The following is a 19,401-nucleotide window of genomic DNA, read 5'->3' as shown; positions in this document are numbered from 1 at the left end:
TTTGAAGGACGCCCCGATCGCTTAGCTGGTGAGATAGAACCACGCTTTTCGTACATCTGCACAATTCTAGCGACCATATCTTTGTGAATCTGGACAATATCGGCAATATCACGGTGGCTTTTGCGAGTTATGTGATGTTCAATAATCAAATTTCGGATTCTGATCGAAATTTGATCTTTTTTAGGCATTTTGAAACAAATAAATTCTAATTTTGAACACAAAACAGAAATTTTGAGCACGAAAACTTCAAGAGCACTAAATGACAGATAGACACAATGTTTACATTCGATGAAGTTGCAGAATACACACTAAAACTCTGTAAAACACACTTAAATCATAGTTCCGTTTGGGGGTGGATAAACTTTTTTTGCGTAATTTTTTACCATTTTTCATAGTTTATCACATGAAATCTCAAGAAAAGATATAAATGCCGTATTTTCAATGGCAATGTGATAAATAAACATAAATTGATAAATCATGGCGGAACACTCATAAAATTAAACTGATTTTCACCAGAAAAACAAAAAGAAATGTTAATTGGTAGGGAGGTGGATAAACTTTTTTTGCATACTGTAGTTGATTTGAGTGGTTTTTCATTCTCAAGAAGTTCGTGGAAAAAGTAATTGTTAACATTTGCGACATTGGCCCTTTTGAAAGAGAAGCAGTTATATGGTTGCATGATCAGTAAACATTGACGTTTCTCGATGACTGCATTTTAACTCTTTACTCCTATGGTAAAATCTCATAAACATCTGTCAATCTGTGCATGAAATCTAGCGAACTTTTTACTATCTCTTCACTCCACCATGGTACCAGCTCGGGTACCAGTGATGCACCGTCTCTTCACGCAAAGCTTGACAGTATCTTATGGGATTTTTATATGAGTGAAAGGGTAAGGAAATGTCCACCATGTTTCACGCACAGACTGACGTTTGCTGATGAGAATTTACCATAGGAGTAAAGAGTTACAGAGTGGCCGAAAAGGCGATTTGTATATTATCAAGGTAATACGGCGATTATTTTTTCGACTTGCTCTACAGGGGGCTTATCAAAGGATTTTTAAACTAGTATTTTCAAGTTGGTCGGAAGCGAATCAAAAGCGTTTTTAACCAGTAATATTTTTCACTGTGCTTTTAGTAAGTCAACTTATAAATGTTATGACTTCAGCACGAAATATTCTGTTGATTATGTTGATGATTAACGTTTACATTAAAATAAACGTCGAAATTTTTCTGAAAAATCATGAAATAAAACTAGGGTTAGTGTGCCAGTTTTAGGCCCTAGTGATGCTCAAATTGGCCTAATCTTAAATTTCCACATTCATCAGGTTTAAATTACACATTTTTGTATTATTTTCAATTTTTTACGATACAAGGTTCGAATATATGTTTAATTTGAAAATGTATTTCATATTTGATTTAGGCCCAAGAGCAAAAAATGGACCACTAGTGTCAAAACTAGTGAACTAACCTTACGTAAATAGATCCAAACGATTACTTTCGTTTGTAAATAGTGCTTAATCTTGATAGGAAAAATAGCCGTTTTTGGTAATTTTGAGACCGCTAGCTGGGAGTCTTAGCCTGGGACCTTAGCCATAGTGGCCGAACAAAGTTCGTTAGGATCCTGTTTCGCCCCTCCTTTCCCTTTTACATCAATCTTTCCACGTGTTTTATTACAAAGTAATTGGAGTAGATCTTTGTGTTGGGCTTTGAGCAAAAGTTTGCAATTGGGTTCTTTAATTTTGAAAAATATATCGTTTTTAATATATCATCTGAAAGAGCTTTGTTTTCTGAGCAGTACGATATTTTTTTCGAACCCACACACTTTCATCTCGATTTTTAAATCAAGATTTAAAGCAAAATAATAACTTCACTGTTTGACACTAAACTGACACACTGACACCTCGCTCCCATACAAAGTGACACCGAGGGGCGCTAATAAGGTGATTTTTGCAAATGTAATCGCACTTATTTAAAATAGTTCCAGTGTACCAAAATTGGTGAAATTTTGGGTTTAAGTTCCATTTTTAATGCAGATTACGAATATGCATTTACCTCAATACCCTTAAAGAACCCAGTTGAGACACATATGGAGGGTTGAATCCTTGGGTATTACAGGTATCGAAGCGCATGATTTGATTTATCGTCCTGCTTGCGAAATTCTTGCGAATGAAACGATGGTCATCTAAAAAACTGCATATTTTAAGCTTAAACCGTTGAACTTGTTGAAAAACTATGCTGCTTCTCTCTGGATTTAAAAATGTTAGCAATAAACCACTTATTTGCGCAGTCATATTGTTCTTCCTACGAATACAAATGAATTCAAAGGTTGATGCAATTGGTTCCAAACAATTATAAAAAGTTTAACGAAAAAATTGTACATACCTCGGTACATACATTCTTCTTCTAAATTTACAAAACTAAAATTGAAAAAATAAAACATACCTGCACAAATTTAGAATTAGAAGAATTAAACAAGTATTCGGGAGGAGTTTCTTCACATTTTTGCCAAAACTACAGAAAAACATTACGTATCGCGTTCAAAATTTGGTTGTAAACAGTGATAGCTTATAGCGAATTTGTTTTTGATTCAGTTCCAACGTGGATCGGGTATCAAGATTGGGTCTGCTTGTTGCCTTTCAAACGTCAGTGTTAACGTTTGTTTTTGTAATCTGGCTCGAGTTGAGGTTCACACTGACAATAAGCTCGGGTTCGCACGGGTTGGAACTGGTTCCAACCTGGATAATAAACAAATTCGCTATTACAGTGAAGTTTCAGGATTAATAGTTGGGTGGCAGGTAATTGCATAAAATATCGGTGAAAATGTCTACCTTTTTTAATGCAAACGTTAATATAAAGGGTGATACGGTCAAAATTTGGTCAAGGGAAAACGCGTGTAAATCGGTGAAATCGTTTATTTAAAAAATCAAATTAAATTTCTTTTTCAAGTTCAATTAGTATAAAATTCAGGAAAAATATTCAGTTAGGCTTCCGCTTTTCCAAATCCGAATTGCCGGGCCTTACGCTTGACCCCTGCCATCAGATTTTGTACAGCCACCTTGTCCACCTTCTTCGCCGCAGAAAGCCAGTTTGCCTTGAACTGCTGCTCGCCCTTAGCAGTTTTTTTGGTCTTCTTTAGGTTCCGCTTGACAATAGCCCAGTATTTCTCAATTGGGCGGAGCTCTGGCGTGTTGGGAGGGTTCTTGTCCTTGGGAACCACCTGCACGTTGTTGGCGGCGTACCACTCCATGGCCTTTTTACTGTAATGGCAAGATGCCAAATCCGGCCAAAACAGTACGGAACAACCGTGTTTCTTCAGGAAAGGCAGCAGACGTTTATTCAAACACTCTTTCACGTAAATTTCTTGGTTGACAGTCCCGGAAGCTATGAAAATGCTGCTTTTCAAGCCACAGGTACAGATGGCTTGCCAAACCAGATATTTCTTTGCGAACTTTGACAGTTTCATGTGCTTGAAAACATCTGCTACCTTTCCCCTTCCTTTTGCCGTATAAAACTCCTGTCCCGGAAGCTGCTTGTAGTCGGCTTTGACGTAGGTTTCGTCGTCCATTACCACGCAGTCAAACTTCGTCAGCATCGTCGTGTACAGCCTCCGGGATCGCGCTTTGGCCGTCGTATTTTGTTTATCATCGCGATTTGGAGTCACTACCTTCTTGTTAGTCGATAGTCCGGCTCGTTTTTTGGCTCGATGCACGGTTGTAGACGATACATCCAGCTTATTTGCGGCATCTCGGAGAGAGAGGTTAGGGTTTCGCTTGAAACTACCGGCAACTCTCTTTGTCGTCTCAGCGGCTTCCGGTTTTCGATTTCCCCCCGATCCAGACTTCCTGGCTGTCGACAAACGTTCCCCAAACACTTTAATTACATTTGTAACGGTTGATTTGGCAACTTTTAGCGATTTTGCCAACTTTGCGTGCGAGTAGCTCGGATTTTCGCGATGCGCGAGCAAAATTTTGATACGCTGCTCTTCTTGCTTGGACGGCATTTTGACAACTGAAGAGTGAATTCCAAAATCAAAATAGGAGCAACATTCTACACACACACACCTTCAAAATGAGGGGTGTTCAGGTTTTTTAAATGCAAAATTGAAAGAAATACGTCAAGTTGATATTGACCAAATTTTGACCGTATCACCCTTTACGATTTGCTGTGTGTGAAGGAAGGTGATGAATTTGTTAGATCTAGCTGTACAGTTATAAATAAAGGACGTACATAGTTAACAATGAACAACGACATGAGTTCAGGAGTGCTAGTTATTATAACTTTAATAGAATTGACTATCCCCTTGATTCCCTTTCTCATTTTACGGCTGGTATAATAAATTTGACAGATCGATGTCTTTCTATACCACTTCAAATCACTAAAATGGGGTCGATTTTTGATGATCGAGTTCCACATATGTTATGTGGTTTTAGTCCCCATTTCCTACCAAAAGTTTTTTCACTTATCCAAAGAGCATTTGTTGCCTCACTAATGACTTGCTCTAGATGCGAATTCCAATTTAGTTTGCTGTCAAAAGTAACTCCCAGATACTTGACTGTGTGTGAATGTTCTAAAATTATTCCTTTCAGTTAACGAGTACCATACACGAACTATTTAAGAAATAATGCAACCATAGCACATAAAATTGTAGTATTATTATTTTGTATTCTCAGCTTTAAGATATTTTTCAGCAAACAAGTTTAATAATATGGAATTCTGAACTTCTTAATCAAAGATAGTTGTATTCTGATCTGGCATCATAAATTTCAGACAGATATAAGCTAAAACTTTATTTCTGGTTAGAAAATAGTAGACTGCAAGAATTTACAGAACAAGTGTATCATTAAGAATGGTTGCATGCAGGGTTGCTTCCACTCACTTGCTATAGATGAGTGATTTTCGGAGTTTTGAATTCGTTAGATGTTGTAATGGAGATTTGTGCTGTTGGATGCGGGTGGAGATTGGAGGGCGGGTGTTTGACGCATAGAGCCTGTCAATTTCGCTTTCAGAGTGTCGCAGTCAGCGGTTTTATGATTTGTGAGCGCTCGCGATTCGTAGAATCGTTGATTGTGACTGCAAGTGGATTTGACGGGTTTTGTGTGTCGGACGCTTGCTTTTTGGCCTCTTCTTGTGTCTAATATGTGCAGAGTATCATTATAACGTCTAATGGTTTTGAGATTCCTGGTGGCGTGAAATATATTTGTGAGAATATCTTTTTGAGATTTTAGCAGTCACGTTTTGTTTGTAGTTTATATTTTATTTATTTCATGTAATTATCGTAAATAATAGTTATTCAAAGCGCTGTGGATTATAAGATGCTCGATGACCCTCGAGGGATCGATTTTGCTTACTGAGCAGAAAATCATGGATTTAACCCCAAGCTCTTCCACAGCACAATAAATCGCCACCATCATTTGTATATTTGATATTGAACATTAACCTCGGAAACTATTTGCATATCAAGCGAAAACGTAGTCCTGTATTGTCGCGAAGCGTTATGGTTCTGAGATGCTCGATGACCCTGGAGGGATCGTTTTTGCTTACTGAGCAGAAAATCATGGGTTTAATCCCAAGCTCTCCGTCATGACTCTTAAAATTCATGATCACTAAACAAAATGAATATGTTCTTTCGATAGCCGGCTATCGAGAGATTAAATAAACAACAAATAAACAATACATACTTTTGGTTGCATCGCCAACTTGAGGTGAATCCTAACCGAATACCCTACCCAACCCTCCAACTCCGTAGCACTTATGAGGGTGTCGCTAAGTCGGTGGCCTCTCGTTAAGTAAGTACTACATCAACATTTCCTTCCCTATCCCTAGTTATGGTAAAGATGGGCGTGGCCGGGAATAGCGACAGTCATGCTTCTGTTACTGTTGTTTAGATTGGAACCAATGTTTACTCCCCAGCATTATTCCTGAAAGTAGTCTAACTGAGAATTTCAGAAGAGACGTGAGTGTCGCTAGTATCCAATCTACGAAGTATATCATAACAACGCTAACGCTAACGCTAATAGTAGACTGCAAGAATTTGTCTTACCCATATATCTGAACGTGGATGCGTTCCTGTCATTAATAAGATTAAACAAGATCTACTGTAAAATTCAACCCTTTCTCTCTACAGAGAATGAACTTGGTCCGAATCAATGAGAATATTTTTTTTATACCGGGAGAATGGCACTCGGCTCTCGATTATTCTCATATTCCCGTTACCAAGCACATTATTTGCTTCTTATCGTTTCACATGTATGGAAGATCCCGAATTTTCCGGAATCATCCTCTGATAGCCCTCGATTGGATTTTTGCCAAACCTTACGTGGTCCAATGCATTCGAACGCGATCATTTCACGCAATGGCTCAAAACATTGCACCATTCATCAGCTAGCAGCATGCGCCATTGAAATGTATGCTGTTGTTTACGTTGCTGTCGCTGTCACCAGCCATCAGGTCTTTAACCCCCTCGCCACCACCCACCACCTCCAGTGCCAACCAATAACAATCTCTCATTCTCACGGAAAAATGAGCATGGGAGATAGAGAAAGTACACGTAGAAGAGTAGTATACTCTCGATTTTCAGTCCACCGGTCGTGGTGCACTCCGATTGGGCCACGAATGCCGGCTGAAGTTGAAGCCCGGGTTCACGAGCTAGGGATTTATTGCCCCGTCTGAGCACCGATTCGGCATAGTATCATTTGAGCGACAGACAAGAAAAGAACGGTAAAATTTGTGATTATTCAAAAGCAGTGATTCGAAGTGAAAGTTGAAACTATTGGATAATATTCAACCACCAGAGACCGTGTGCATTTCTAGGAATAAGTTTTGAAATAGTGAAACCCGCATTTGTGATAAATCAGCGCAAGAAATGTAAGTGTTTGATAATAAATTATCGATTTTTCCTGTGTGCCAGTGTGGTGCGTTGCAGATGTCTAAATTCGTCTGCTTTTAAATTGTGGATTGTTCTGTCTCCAATTGCTTTCTACTAATCACTGATGAATTACGTAAGGACAATGCTGGATAAGGCAAAAATGGGGGAATTTCCATGAGAAAATTGCTTCTAGAAGGATTTTCCTGAGGAAGGCTTCAGGAAAACTACGTGTTTGCTAGGTTTCTCTCAAAGAGAGAGAGAGAGAGAGGAATAAATTTCCGCAAGTGTGAGTGATGTCAGAGTGAGTAATCACCAAGCATACAACTACAACGGGACTCGGAATAAGTGTGGAATTGGTGCCCCACATGCACACTGTGAAAAGCTGACTGTTTACGTGGTCAAATAAATTGAAAGTTACGGGATCAAAAACGACACGCTGATGTCCCTAAGCGAAATTTCTGGAACGAATTTAAACACGCTGCCCCTGATTCCTGACAGGGCTTGTTAGATGCTCAAAAGTTTACCAAACTGATGCATTCAATGCTCATTGAAAGCTTAATTTTACAGAAGTTATAATGATTGTTCTAACTGTTTATATGTGTCAACGTAGTGCACATACATAAGATACTTGATTAAACTTTCGACATTGGGATAAACGTCGAAAGGTATTGATGATTCGTGAGTTCTAATATCGAATACTATTCACAATATTGAATAAATTCAACATGCTTGTTTAAAATTCCCAGCTATTCAGTCATTCCATTATGTGCACCTTCTTTTGAAATTACAAACGTACACATGACATGACCAACACTGACCACAGAGCTGTATTAGTCCCGGTACTGCTCAACCTAGAGATACAACGGAACTTATACGCACATAGTTACTATTCAGTGATGATTGTAAAGCAATTGCATCGCTTCGAGCCTGCACGACTACAGCCGCCGTGCTTACGTAGTTACGTAGCGTACAACGGAGCGAGCAGCAAAGGTTGACGTGTTCTTTTCTCCCGGTCTCTATTGAAATTGAAATACTCAGGAGCCGTGGCTTGTATCTGGCTGTCTGTTTCAATCGAGAGCTCAACGAGGTAACAGTATATTCCTATCTTTTTGTCTTAAATTTCCTTTTGTGATAGAAATAATCTTACTTGAGTGATTTGCTATATTTTCCGCTTTATATCACAAATGTGAGTCGATAAATGCGATACCGGGTGGTTTTGATGTGAATTTTAAAAGCAGTAAAAAGTGATTCGATAGTGTTCATGGCATTGCCATATTTGGGTCACACCTTTCGTCGGGGTGTCTGCTGAATTGGGGTCAGGGAACCTAACTGTTCTTCCCGGTGGTGACACAGAAATATTCGCCCAATAATTGGCATGTTAATAGTAGTGATTTTAGAAAGTTCAAGTCCACATAGTTGCTCTTGTTGGATTTGATTGAATTCGATAGGCAGTATACGAAAGATGCCGGACGAGGGCGGCGCAGCATGGTGGCTGTGCATACTCCGAGAAAAGTGTCTGACGTGGCCCATTTTTATTCACGCTTCGCTTCATGCCTGTAGTGCTTCTATAGTATGCTTCGCTTGCGGCTGTTATCCCACGTAATCGCTTGGCAGTAAGGGACTTGAGTTCTTCTGATAGTTGGAAAATATTAGTTTTTTTTCCTACGGAATTTCGACATTTTGTTGAGCTTATTGGAGGAAGATTGTTCCTAAGTGCAACTCGACCTTCGTATTAACATTCGGGAATGTTCCATTTTACGAGGGTCTTAAACTCAATGGAGCATGCTTTTTAGATAAGGTAGACTGTCATTTCTTTATATTCTGCTTATGTATGGGGGAAATAGCTTGTGTTCAGATCATATTTTTGACTGATTTTTTAAGTAGCTCTGTGAACATTTCCACGGCGATTGTGTAGAGGATTCTAGGATCCGTGAAAATACCAAGAAAAACCGAGGATAATTTCAAGGGCATGTCGAAAAGAATTTCTAGATAGCTTTAAGGAGTATTTGCAAGTGAATTCTTGGATGAATTTAGAAGATAACTCCAAGTTAATTCTGAGCCAAGATAATTTCAAGACAGTTCTGAAGTAAATTGCAAGGGAATTCTAAGGAGAATTTAAACGAATTAAAAAAAAATATGGAAGGATGCTTCAGTTAATTCTTAGAAAAAGTTTAAATTCCGATTAGAACCTAAGGACGAATTTCAATATTTTTTGGAGTGTTATGCAGTGAATTTCTGGACTGTTAAAAATACATTTTCAAGGTACTCTCAGGGGGAATCTCAAATTTATTTTAGAAGACTCTGTGGAGGGAAATTATTTCAATGGAAATGCTTGACAACAGCTAAATAAAATCCTGTTAAGTATTGAGTAAATTCTGAAGACTTCGTACGCAGAACCAAATTCAAGATCTAGGAAAATGTATACTGTCTTAGTAATTACTCATTTAACCTAGTTATCTCTTCGGCTCAACCGCATTTGGTTGTATGCTTAAGCGGGAACATTTCCAATAAATCGGGAAATTGCTTATCACGATTTGCTGGTCGCCATGAAAATGCAATTATAATTAATCATATTGTCGAGCAGTTTTGGGACGCTCTTCTACCAGTGATTTCAAGAAAGTGAAACAATAAACTCCAGATTATTAAAGCTCATTATAATTAACGAAATTCTAGAAGAAAATAAATATCAAAATATTGTTCCACGGCAAAGTTCGAGTGGTAGTAAACGTCACTGTAAACTGCTCGAATGATAATTGAATCTTATATTACTGGGAAAGCTTTGGCAAGTTCACGGGCATTCTAATAAATCTGCAAATTCACTGTCAAATCTTATGTGCTGCTGCAAAATCCATATCAATCGTTTACATAATTTAATGTAATAATTGATGTAGGTAGGATGTTATTAAAAAAAATCGACCAGTATGCAACAGGTGTCGAATTGTTCTCACTAATATAAAATAAATGTTTAATTAAAAAATACGCTTAATTACTAAAAACAAGCTGCACAATTATCCATGAAAAATAACCACAAATAACCAACAAAATGGCATGATTCCTGCTTCGAAAATCTAAAACAAAACAAAACTCATCCCATTTGATGAGTGGCCCACCTCATCATTAATTGGCTGACCTGCGATGCTGTGTTGTGCGTGAGTGTTCGTGGTCACTCACCCGCTAACCGTGAGTGTCTACTGCTGGCCGTTCAGAGCGATGAAGATGTAAAGAACTATTTCCTGTTTTCTTTTCTTTGTGCGCGCCCCGTTGCTGGATGTAGACACTTCGGAATGAGATTTTCTACGTTACTGGGCACGCTTGCCGTACTGGCTGCGTGTGCTGCTGCGCAGGACAAGAAGGAACAAGATTACGGTACCGTTATCGGTATCGATTTGGGAACGACCTACTCATGCGTGGGCGTCTACAAGAATGGCCGCGTGGAGATCATCGCTAACGACCAGGGCAATCGAATAACGCCTTCCTATGTGGCTTTCACGTCGGATGGCGAACGGTTGATCGGCGATGCTGCCAAGAATCAGTTGACTACCAATCCGGAAAATACGATTTTCGACGCCAAGCGCTTGATCGGTCGGGAATTTAATGAACAAACTGTGCAGCAGGATGTAAAGCTATTTCCGTTCAAGGTGATAAGCAAGAACTCCAAGCCGAACATCAAGGTCTCTACGAGTCAGGGAGAGAAGACGTTTACTCCGGAGGAAATTTCCGCCATGGTTCTGGGTAAGATGAAGGAAACGGCGGAAGAATACCTTGGCACAAAGGTGACCCATGCGGTAGTGACCGTTCCGGCGTACTTCAACGATGCTCAGCGTCAGGCTACGAAGGACGCGGGCACCATTGCTGGTTTGAACGTGATGCGTATCATCAATGAACCGACTGCTGCTGCAATTGCCTACGGCTTGGACAAAAAGGAAGGCGAGAAGAATATCTTGGTGTTCGACCTGGGTGGTGGTACGTTCGATGTATCTCTACTGACCATTGACAATGGGGTCTTCGAGGTCGTTGCCACCAACGGAGATACCCATTTGGGAGGCGAAGACTTTGACCAGCGCGTGATGGATCACTTCATTAAGGTCTACATGAAGAAGCAAGGAAAGGATATTCGGCAGGACGTTCGGGCCGTTCAGAAGCTGCGTAGAGAGGTGGAGAAGGCTAAACGGGCATTGTCTTCGAACCACCAGGTACGAATTGAGATTGAGTCGTTCTTCCAAGGAGAGGACTTCAGCGAAACTTTGACTCGGGCTAAATTCGAGGAGTTGAACATGGATCTGTTCAGAGCTACTATGAAACCGGTGCAGAAGGTTCTGGAGGATGCCGATATGAACAAGAAGGATGTTGATGAAATCGTCCTAGTCGGAGGATCCACTCGTATCCCGAAGGTTCAGCAGCTGGTCAAGGAGTTCTTCAACGGAAAGGAACCATCCCGTGGCATCAATCCTGACGAAGCCGTTGCTTATGGGGCAGCTGTTCAAGCTGGAGTGCTCTCAGGTGCCCCCGCTACCGATGGTCTTCTGCTGCTGGATGTCAATCCACTGACTCTAGGTATTGAAACCGTGGGAGGAGTCATGACGAAGCTTATCCCACGAAATAGTGTTATTCCAACGAAGAAATCGCAAATTTTTTCCACCGCTTCCGATAACCAGCACACCGTCACCATCCAAGTCTTCGAAGGCGAGCGTCCGATGACCAAGGATAATCACCTGCTCGGAAAGTTCGATCTGAGCGGGATCCCTCCGGCGCCGCGTGGAATGCCCCAGATTGAGGTTTCCTTCGAAATCGATGCGAATGGAATTCTGCAAGTGTCTGCCGAAGACAAGGGCACAGGCAATCGTGAAAAGATCGTCATTACCAACGATCAGAACCGGCTGACTCCGGACGATATCGATCGCATGATTCACGATGCCGAGCGGTTTGCCGAAGACGACAAGAAACAGAAGGAACGGGTCGATGCAGTTCATGAACTGGAAAGCTACGCGTACAGTTTAAAGAGTCAAATCAATGACAAGGACAAACTGGGATCGAAGATCTCCGACGACGAGAAGGCCAAGATGGAGGAAGCTCTGGACGAGAAGATCAAGTGGCTGGAAGCAAATCAGAATGCCGATACGGAGGAGCTCAAGAAACAGAAACAGGAACTGGAAGATGTCGTTCAACCGATCATCGCTAAGCTGTACGCAGGCAGCGATGGTTCTGCTGCACCTGATGCCGAAAACGACGCCGAAGATGAAAATCCATTCAACGATGAGTTGTAGGCGGTGTTGCTGTAGTGATATAGCGCGTTTCATATTTATAGGGAGTTTTGTTGCTGTTAAGTGTTATTTGTGAATGCGAGAGGAACCTGGATGTTAAGGATAAGGAAACTCGATGTAAGTTTCATGGTGTGCTGCATTTCGAATAGATGATTCAAACTAAACACATTTTAGATAATCGTGTCACATACTAGCTTATTGAAGAAACACTACATGCAGCTAAACAAACAATACACCTGTATAGAGAATGTCATAATCATATCATAACGAAGAACATGTTAAGTCTGAAGCTACACAAGTACAACAAGATAATAAGAAATCCATTTAAAAAATAGTGCTACCATCTTTGCCTTACAATTGTAAACAGTCACGAGCAACCGTCGTTTACATTATTGACACGTCGCGATGGCAGCGCTATTTTTTTGGGACAAAACATTTGCCACACATAACTTATCACGTAGTTTTTACCGGTATCTTATTACACGTTTCGAAGATTCGAAATGAACCGTGTGTGTCACCTTATATAACTTATCTGCCCATCATCCATTATACTTTGCGCACCAAGCGATCCAATGACTTATTCCGATTCTCTCTCTCTCTGTTTTCGTCCCTATTGCAGTGTCGCCACAATGAAGCTGCTAGTACCGTTGGCCCTGGTGGCCGCCCTGGCCGTACTGTCGTACGCCGCTGAGGAGAAGAAGGAACAAGACTACGGAACCGTCATCGGTATCGATCTGGGAACGACCTACTCGTGTGTGGGTGTCTACAAGAACGGCCGTGTGGAAATTATCGCCAACGACCAGGGTAACCGAATTACGCCTTCCTACGTGGCATTCACCGCCGACGGCGAACGGTTGATCGGCGATGCCGCCAAGAATCAGCTGACCACCAACCCGGAGAACACCGTATTCGATGCCAAGCGTCTGATCGGTCGTGAGTTCACCGACCATACCGTCCAGCATGATGCCAAGTTGCTTCCGTTCAAGGTGATTGAGAAGAACTCGAAGCCCCACATCAAGGTTTCGACCAGCCAGGGTGACAAGGTGTTCGCTCCGGAGGAAATCTCCGCCATGGTGCTCGGTAAGATGAAGGAAACCGCCGAGGCCTACCTGGGCAAGAAGGTTACCCATGCTGTCGTCACCGTTCCCGCTTACTTCAACGATGCCCAGCGACAGGCCACCAAGGATGCCGGAGTCATCGCCGGTCTGCAGGTGATGCGTATCATCAACGAGCCAACTGCCGCTGCCATCGCCTACGGTTTGGACAAGAAGGACGGTGAGAAGAACGTGCTGGTGTTCGATTTGGGTGGCGGTACCTTCGATGTATCCCTGCTGACCATCGATAACGGAGTGTTTGAAGTCGTTGCCACCAACGGAGATACCCATTTGGGAGGCGAAGATTTCGATCAGCGCGTCATGGATCACTTCATCAAGCTGTACAAGAAGAAGAAGGGTAAGGATATCCGCAAGGACGTTCGTGCCGTCCAGAAGCTGCGTCGTGAAGTCGAAAAGGCAAAGCGTGCCCTGTCTTCCAGCCACCAGGTTCGCATTGAAATCGAATCGTTCTTCGAGGGTGATGACTTCAGCGAGACTCTGACCCGTGCCAAGTTCGAAGAATTGAACATGGATCTGTTCCGTTCCACCATGAAGCCAGTCCAGAAGGTTTTGGAAGATGCTGACATGAACAAGAAGGATGTTGATGAAATTGTCTTGGTCGGAGGATCTACTCGTATCCCCAAGGTCCAGCAGTTGGTTAAGGAATTCTTCAACGGAAAGGAACCATCCCGTGGTATTAACCCCGATGAAGCCGTCGCTTATGGTGCCGCCGTACAGGCTGGAGTCCTCTCCGGAGAACAAGATACCGAAGCCATCGTTCTGCTCGATGTCAACCCACTGACCATGGGCATTGAAACCGTCGGAGGAGTCATGACCAAGCTGATCCCACGTAACACCGTTATCCCGACCAAGAAATCGCAGATCTTCTCTACCGCTTCGGACAACCAGCACACCGTCACCATCCAAGTCTACGAAGGTGAACGTCCAATGACCAAGGATAACCATCTGCTCGGAAAGTTCGATCTGACCGGCATTCCACCAGCACCACGAGGCATCCCACAGATTGAAGTATCGTTCGAAATCGATGCCAACGGTATCCTGCAGGTGTCCGCCGAAGATAAGGGAACTGGTAACCGCGAAAAGATTGTCATCACCAACGACCAGAACCGTCTCACCCCAGAGGACATCGAACGTATGATCAAGGATGCCGAACGATTCGCCGACGATGACAAGAAACTGAAGGAACGTGTCGAGTCTCGCAACGAGCTGGAAAGCTACGCGTACAGTCTCAAGAACCAGCTCGGAGACAAGGACAAGCTGGGTGCCAAGGTTGCCGAGGACGATAAGGTCAAGATGGAGGAGGCTATCGATGAGAAGATCAAATGGCTCGACGAAAACCAGGATGCCGACTCCGAAGACTACAAGAAGCAGAAGAAGGAACTGGAAGACGTCGTGCAACCGATCATTGCCAAGCTGTACGCCAGCACCGGTGGATCTCCTCCACCAGCCGGCGGTGACGACGAAGATCTCAAGGACGAACTGTAAACTTCTTGTTTATTAGTGTAGCGTAATTCCCATTTTCCGTTCCCTTGTCGGTCTATAGTTAGAGCCCTTCCACTCGATCAGCCTGGTTTTAGAACCAGTGCCCAATAGGGACTACGACTACGTTCATTTGCTAGCCGTTTAGATCAAGTAGAGAACTGGAGAAGAGTTCCACAGTAGAGAGTGTGCGAGCGAGAATACGAGATCGAGTGTTTGTGTACTAGGCGCGTTAGGCGTTCTCATCTCATTTTTCAGATGAGACAGAAGAAAATTAATCAAGAAAAACCCACAAAGTTTAATTTAGCGAGAAACTGAGAGAATACACTTACGAGGCGAGAGGCATCCGATGCGTCTTATTTATTGTTTAAACTATTTTTCATTGACCGCGTATGTTGCTCTGATAGGATAGCCTGAGAAAGAAAAGAGACTTTGTTTCCATTCCCTCCCCCATCCGTCTGCGCGTCGCTGCGTTGCGATCGTCCCCGGGTTGCAAAGTGGTTGTTGCTTCCTTGCAATCTGGGCGCCGGACAGCGGCGAGGCGACGAGAGGATTCTTGAACTTAAAGAACCCCGTTCATCCCCAGTTAACCGATTCCCGCTTTCAATTCTTTTCTTTTCTCAACCATCGACTGATTGTATGTAAGTGTGCGTGATTCATATTTCAAGACAACAAAGTTACAAATAAATAAAAAAACAAGCAACAAATTCTACTAGGAAACATAACATTCAAAGCGAGAATGATACAGATATGAGGATGATGATGATGCAGGAGAAAAAGGCAGAAACAGATCAATAATAGAATGCTGCATGAGAAGGAATTCAAATAAAGTTTTATAACTAAATGAAAAGCAAACGGTGTTGATGTTAATATTATATGTTTTTCTTCGAATTAGTCCATTACTTGTAATACCACTGACGGGTTCATCGATGGAATTCTTGAGTACGAATCGAGGTCAATCAGGAGTTCTTCGCGTCCCCATAGAGAATCTATGAGGTGATAAGTTTGTAACGATGCAAATCGTACACAGGTAAATGACCACCGTTTTTCAAAAAGTGATGAGTGGGGGTTGAGCCAAAATTTTGAGAATCCGTAGAATTTCTTCAGCACTTTTCAAAAAATCTGGGTCTTGTCCTTAACACCCTTGAGTCATTCCGTGACTTGTCCCATCGGGCTTCATTTACATGGCTGTTACAACAGGCGCGGATTTCGCAAATTTGTAGCGGATTTGAGTTTTGAACTCGCAAAAATCGCGAAAACATTAAATGATGTCGCGAAAATCGCGATGGGACTGATTGTTCAATCAGAAAAATTGCAGAATTCATTGTATTATAAATTAATTGTAATTGAGTTCTTTAATTTTTAAAAAAATATCGGTTTTTATACACCATCTGATAGACCTTCGTTTTCTGGCCACAACGATATTTTGCAATCAAGATTTAAAGCAAAATAATAACTTCACTGTTTGACAGTTTTTTTTTTTAACCTACATACTGCACTTTCCTTTCCATTCTATCTTCACCCTTCAAAGCTTTCGATAAAGTTTGGTTTCATGCAGAAACTTCAGCAACCGCTTCTCAGAATCATCGTCGTTGCGTAACGCCGTATAAAGGCTTGTGGAATCGATTCCGTATTTCGTCCTGGCCGCTTCAAATTTCCTGCAGTGCAGAATAATGTGACGAACGTCAACAACGGTCCCACAGCATTCACATGCTGGCGGAGCTGTTATCTTCAGAAGAAATTTATGCGTAACCCTAGTATGACCAATGCGCAGACGAGTGAGTACGCGTTGATCGGCAGAGCTGTACTGATCGATCCACTTCTTCGTTTCCCTTTTGACCTCCTTCAGCTTCACATCTGTCAATTGTGCCCAACGTGCTTCCCATAGCTGACGAAAGACTTGGTTCATGTTCGTGATGGAATCAATCCTTGGTACGGCGACGTTGATTGGTGGATTGTTTCGTGCTTCACTGACTAGACGGTCTGCTTCTTCGTTACCGCGAATTCCGGCATGACCAGGGATCCAACAAAGGTGGATCGGCCGTTCACGTAATAAGCGCTCGATTTCCTGGATCCACGGATGTTGTGATCTTCCACTCTCTATGGTCGAAAGACAGCTGGCCGAATCAGACAGAATGACAACACATTCGGTTGATGCTCTTGCAGTGATGACGACCGTCTTGATTGCAAAGGCCTCCGCCGAAAACACGCTACTAAATACACCTGCTCCAACTATGGTCTCGCATTTAGAACCATCCGTATAAATAGCCAAAGCACGGTTAAACCGGTTAGCCAGCAACTCCTGCACGATGGGACGCACTGTATTCGGGGGATCCCCAGCTTTCACCTGCCGTTTCACATCCCAAACAATATGCGGCTTGGGTTCATACCACTCTCGGTTGGCGAGACGTGTCCGTACAGCGATGTTTGGAAGCTCTACATCAATCGTCGCCAGGCGATCGGACGCTCGTTCCACAACTGGAAAATCGATATTTCTGGAATCCTTCTCCATCAAACGAATTGCAGCACGAATTATGGCTTGCATAACCATTAAATCGAACGGCAAAGTGCCTGCTTCAGCCATAATCGCTGGAATCGGACTGGTGACGTACGCCCCTGAGGCGAAGCGGACCATCCGGTTGTAGATGGGTGCAAGAGTCTGCACCACCGAATCCTTCGCTCTACTGACGAGCCCGATACCGTAGATAAGTCGCGACGTGTCGATTGCTGATCCGATACACAACAGAGAATCGCGTTGCCCTCGCGGGAGTTTAGCCCCGATCCCCGATCATCTTCAAATCCGCAGTCTAGAGTCGCACGTGGTTTTGACTATCTTGCAATGCTGTATGAAGAACAGCGACCGGTCAAGGTTGACGGCAACAACTTTCAGTTGATTCGTCCTCGGTACAGCTGCACGGTCGATGAATATATCGTTGCTGGGTTCTCGACGGGCGTTGGGACTACCGTAGAAAATTCTTGATTTTGTCGCGGAAATTGTGAAGCCAACGCTTTTCGCCCATTTGTCGACAGCTTTCACTGCAGCCTGTAGATCTCTATACAGAGGGACGCTCCTTACTCCTCCGTACCACTAGCAAAATATCGTCCGCATAGAGAAGCACGGCAACAGTATGCGGCACCACTCTGAAAATTGGCTGCATCGCTATAAGGAATAACGTGACAGACAACACTGACCCTTGGGGGACTCCGTTCTCCAATGGCATTTCACCAGATAAATGTTCTTCCACGTTCACTCGGAAAGATCTGTCGGTGAGGAAACTGTTCAGTACGTCGAACTTGCGCCCACCCATCTGCCACTTACGCAGAGTGCGCAAGATACCGTACCGCCAAGTGGTGACGTACGCTTTCGACAGATCAAGCGATGCAATCAAGCAGTGTTCGTCCCGATTTGGCAATGACTTATCCAACTCCGCCAAGTATGTATCGACCCCTCTCCCAGCTCTAAAGGCGTGCTGCCTCTTGTCCAGTCGTCCATTCGACTCCAACTCAGTCGTCAATCTGCGGTTCACGATACGTTCGAACACCTTTGCGATACAGTTGGTCAAAGTGATAGGCCGGAAAGCAGCAGGTCCAGATTCAAAACAGTTTGGCTTCGGAATCGGCACTATTATTCCGGTCCGCCACTACGCCAGATTCTGTTTAGAAGCTGCAACAGCGCGATTTTGACGGATACAGGCAGACGTCGAATCATCGGATACCCTACCGAGTCACGACCTGTAGAGACACTACGTCCTTTGTCGAGTGCCCACAGAAGCTCATCCAGGGTGAAGTCCGCGTTATATATCTCGTCGTTGTCCGGAATAAAATCCACGCGATCCCGTTCCGCCCTTTCCTTTGCTGTTTGAAACAGTTGGGGATAGCTTGAGGTTGCCGATCTCTCACAGTAGTGCTCGACCAGTTCTTCTGCTATTTCTTCCGCCTTCTCCGTGTAGCCATCGGGTCACTTGATAACCGCCACATTGCTGCTGTTGTGCTGCTAGGTGATCTTTTACCGACAAAGTCCTCCCACGAATGTTCCTCAGCTTCCTTCACTGCCTTCGCTTTCTGGAACTGCTTCAAAACATCCGCTGTGTCCGATCCTGCTTCGCTTCAGTGCTCTCGGAAGTTTTCGACGCCGCTTAATCGTCGTTTTCACTTCCGGGCACCACCACGGTACCGATTTGGAACCAACTCGTCCTGATGTTCGAGGAATGCTAGCGGTTGCTGCTGATAATATCCGATCGACGAACTCATCAACGTCAATCTCGTCATCCGGTTTGATGTTGCTGGAAGTCAGCCGTTCGAACAATGTCCAATCTACTTGGTCGTAGCGCCATCTTCTTCGCTTCGTGGCGATCTGTGAGAATTCAGGTGAAGAGACGGTGATTGAAAATTGTTCGCTGCTGTGGGTATCCGGAAGTGTTCGCCAGATAAATCTGGGAGCTAGCACCTCCGAACAGATCGAAAGATCTAGGGTAATTGTGGAAACTTTAGGAAGTCCGAAAACAGTTTAGAGAAGTTAAAACAAAATGATGAGCATATTGCGAGCATCAGGCTAGTTTCTCAAATTACAAAAGAACTTCAAAGCAATTTAACTTCATGAATATTTTGGGAACTTTCAATTAGTTCTGAAGACCTCAGAATAGTCTATTCCATATTCAACGGAGATTACTCAGTCACAA

General features: G+C 43.1%; 2 protein-coding genes across 3 annotated transcripts; both read left to right on the top strand.

Moving 5' to 3' along the window:
* Positions 1-6,675: 6,675 nt before the first annotated feature.
* LOC135700189 (endoplasmic reticulum chaperone BiP) lies at positions 6,676-15,501 on the top strand. Of its 2 annotated transcripts, none has more exons than XM_065220606.1 (2): positions 6,676-6,866; positions 12,748-15,501. In XM_065220606.1, exon 2 carries the CDS (start codon positions 12,758-12,760, stop codon positions 14,726-14,728), a length of 1,971 nt encoding a protein of 656 aa, XP_065076678.1. In that variant the 5' UTR covers positions 6,676-6,866; positions 12,748-12,757; the 3' UTR covers positions 14,729-15,501. The 2 variants fall into 2 exon arrangements, with proteins under 2 accessions (XP_065076678.1, XP_065076679.1); XM_065220607.1 differs by lacking the exon at positions 6,676-6,866 and adding an exon at positions 7,853-7,954.
* LOC135700187 (endoplasmic reticulum chaperone BiP-like) lies at positions 8,800-12,242 on the top strand. Its single transcript, XM_065220605.1, has 2 exons — positions 8,800-10,016; positions 10,142-12,242. Exons 1-2 carry the CDS (start codon positions 10,003-10,005, stop codon positions 12,129-12,131), a joined length of 2,004 nt encoding a protein of 667 aa, XP_065076677.1. The 5' UTR covers positions 8,800-10,002; the 3' UTR covers positions 12,132-12,242.
* Positions 15,502-19,401: the final 3,900 nt, after the last annotated feature.

Source organism: Ochlerotatus camptorhynchus, unplaced genomic scaffold (assembly GCF_037179485.1).
Source record: "Ochlerotatus camptorhynchus isolate MF236.1 unplaced genomic scaffold, CSIRO-AGI_Acam_v1.1 ptg000130l, whole genome shotgun sequence".
NCBI classification, from domain to species: Eukaryota; Metazoa; Arthropoda; class Insecta; order Diptera; family Culicidae; genus Ochlerotatus; species Ochlerotatus camptorhynchus.
This window is presented reverse-complemented; position numbering and strand designations above follow the sequence as displayed.

Bases quoted from the DNA above. Each gene is read 5' to 3' on its own strand.
- LOC135700189 (XM_065220606.1), top strand. From the start codon at position 12,758: ATGAAGCTGCTAGTACCGTTGGCCCTGGTGGCCGCCCTGGCCGTACTG.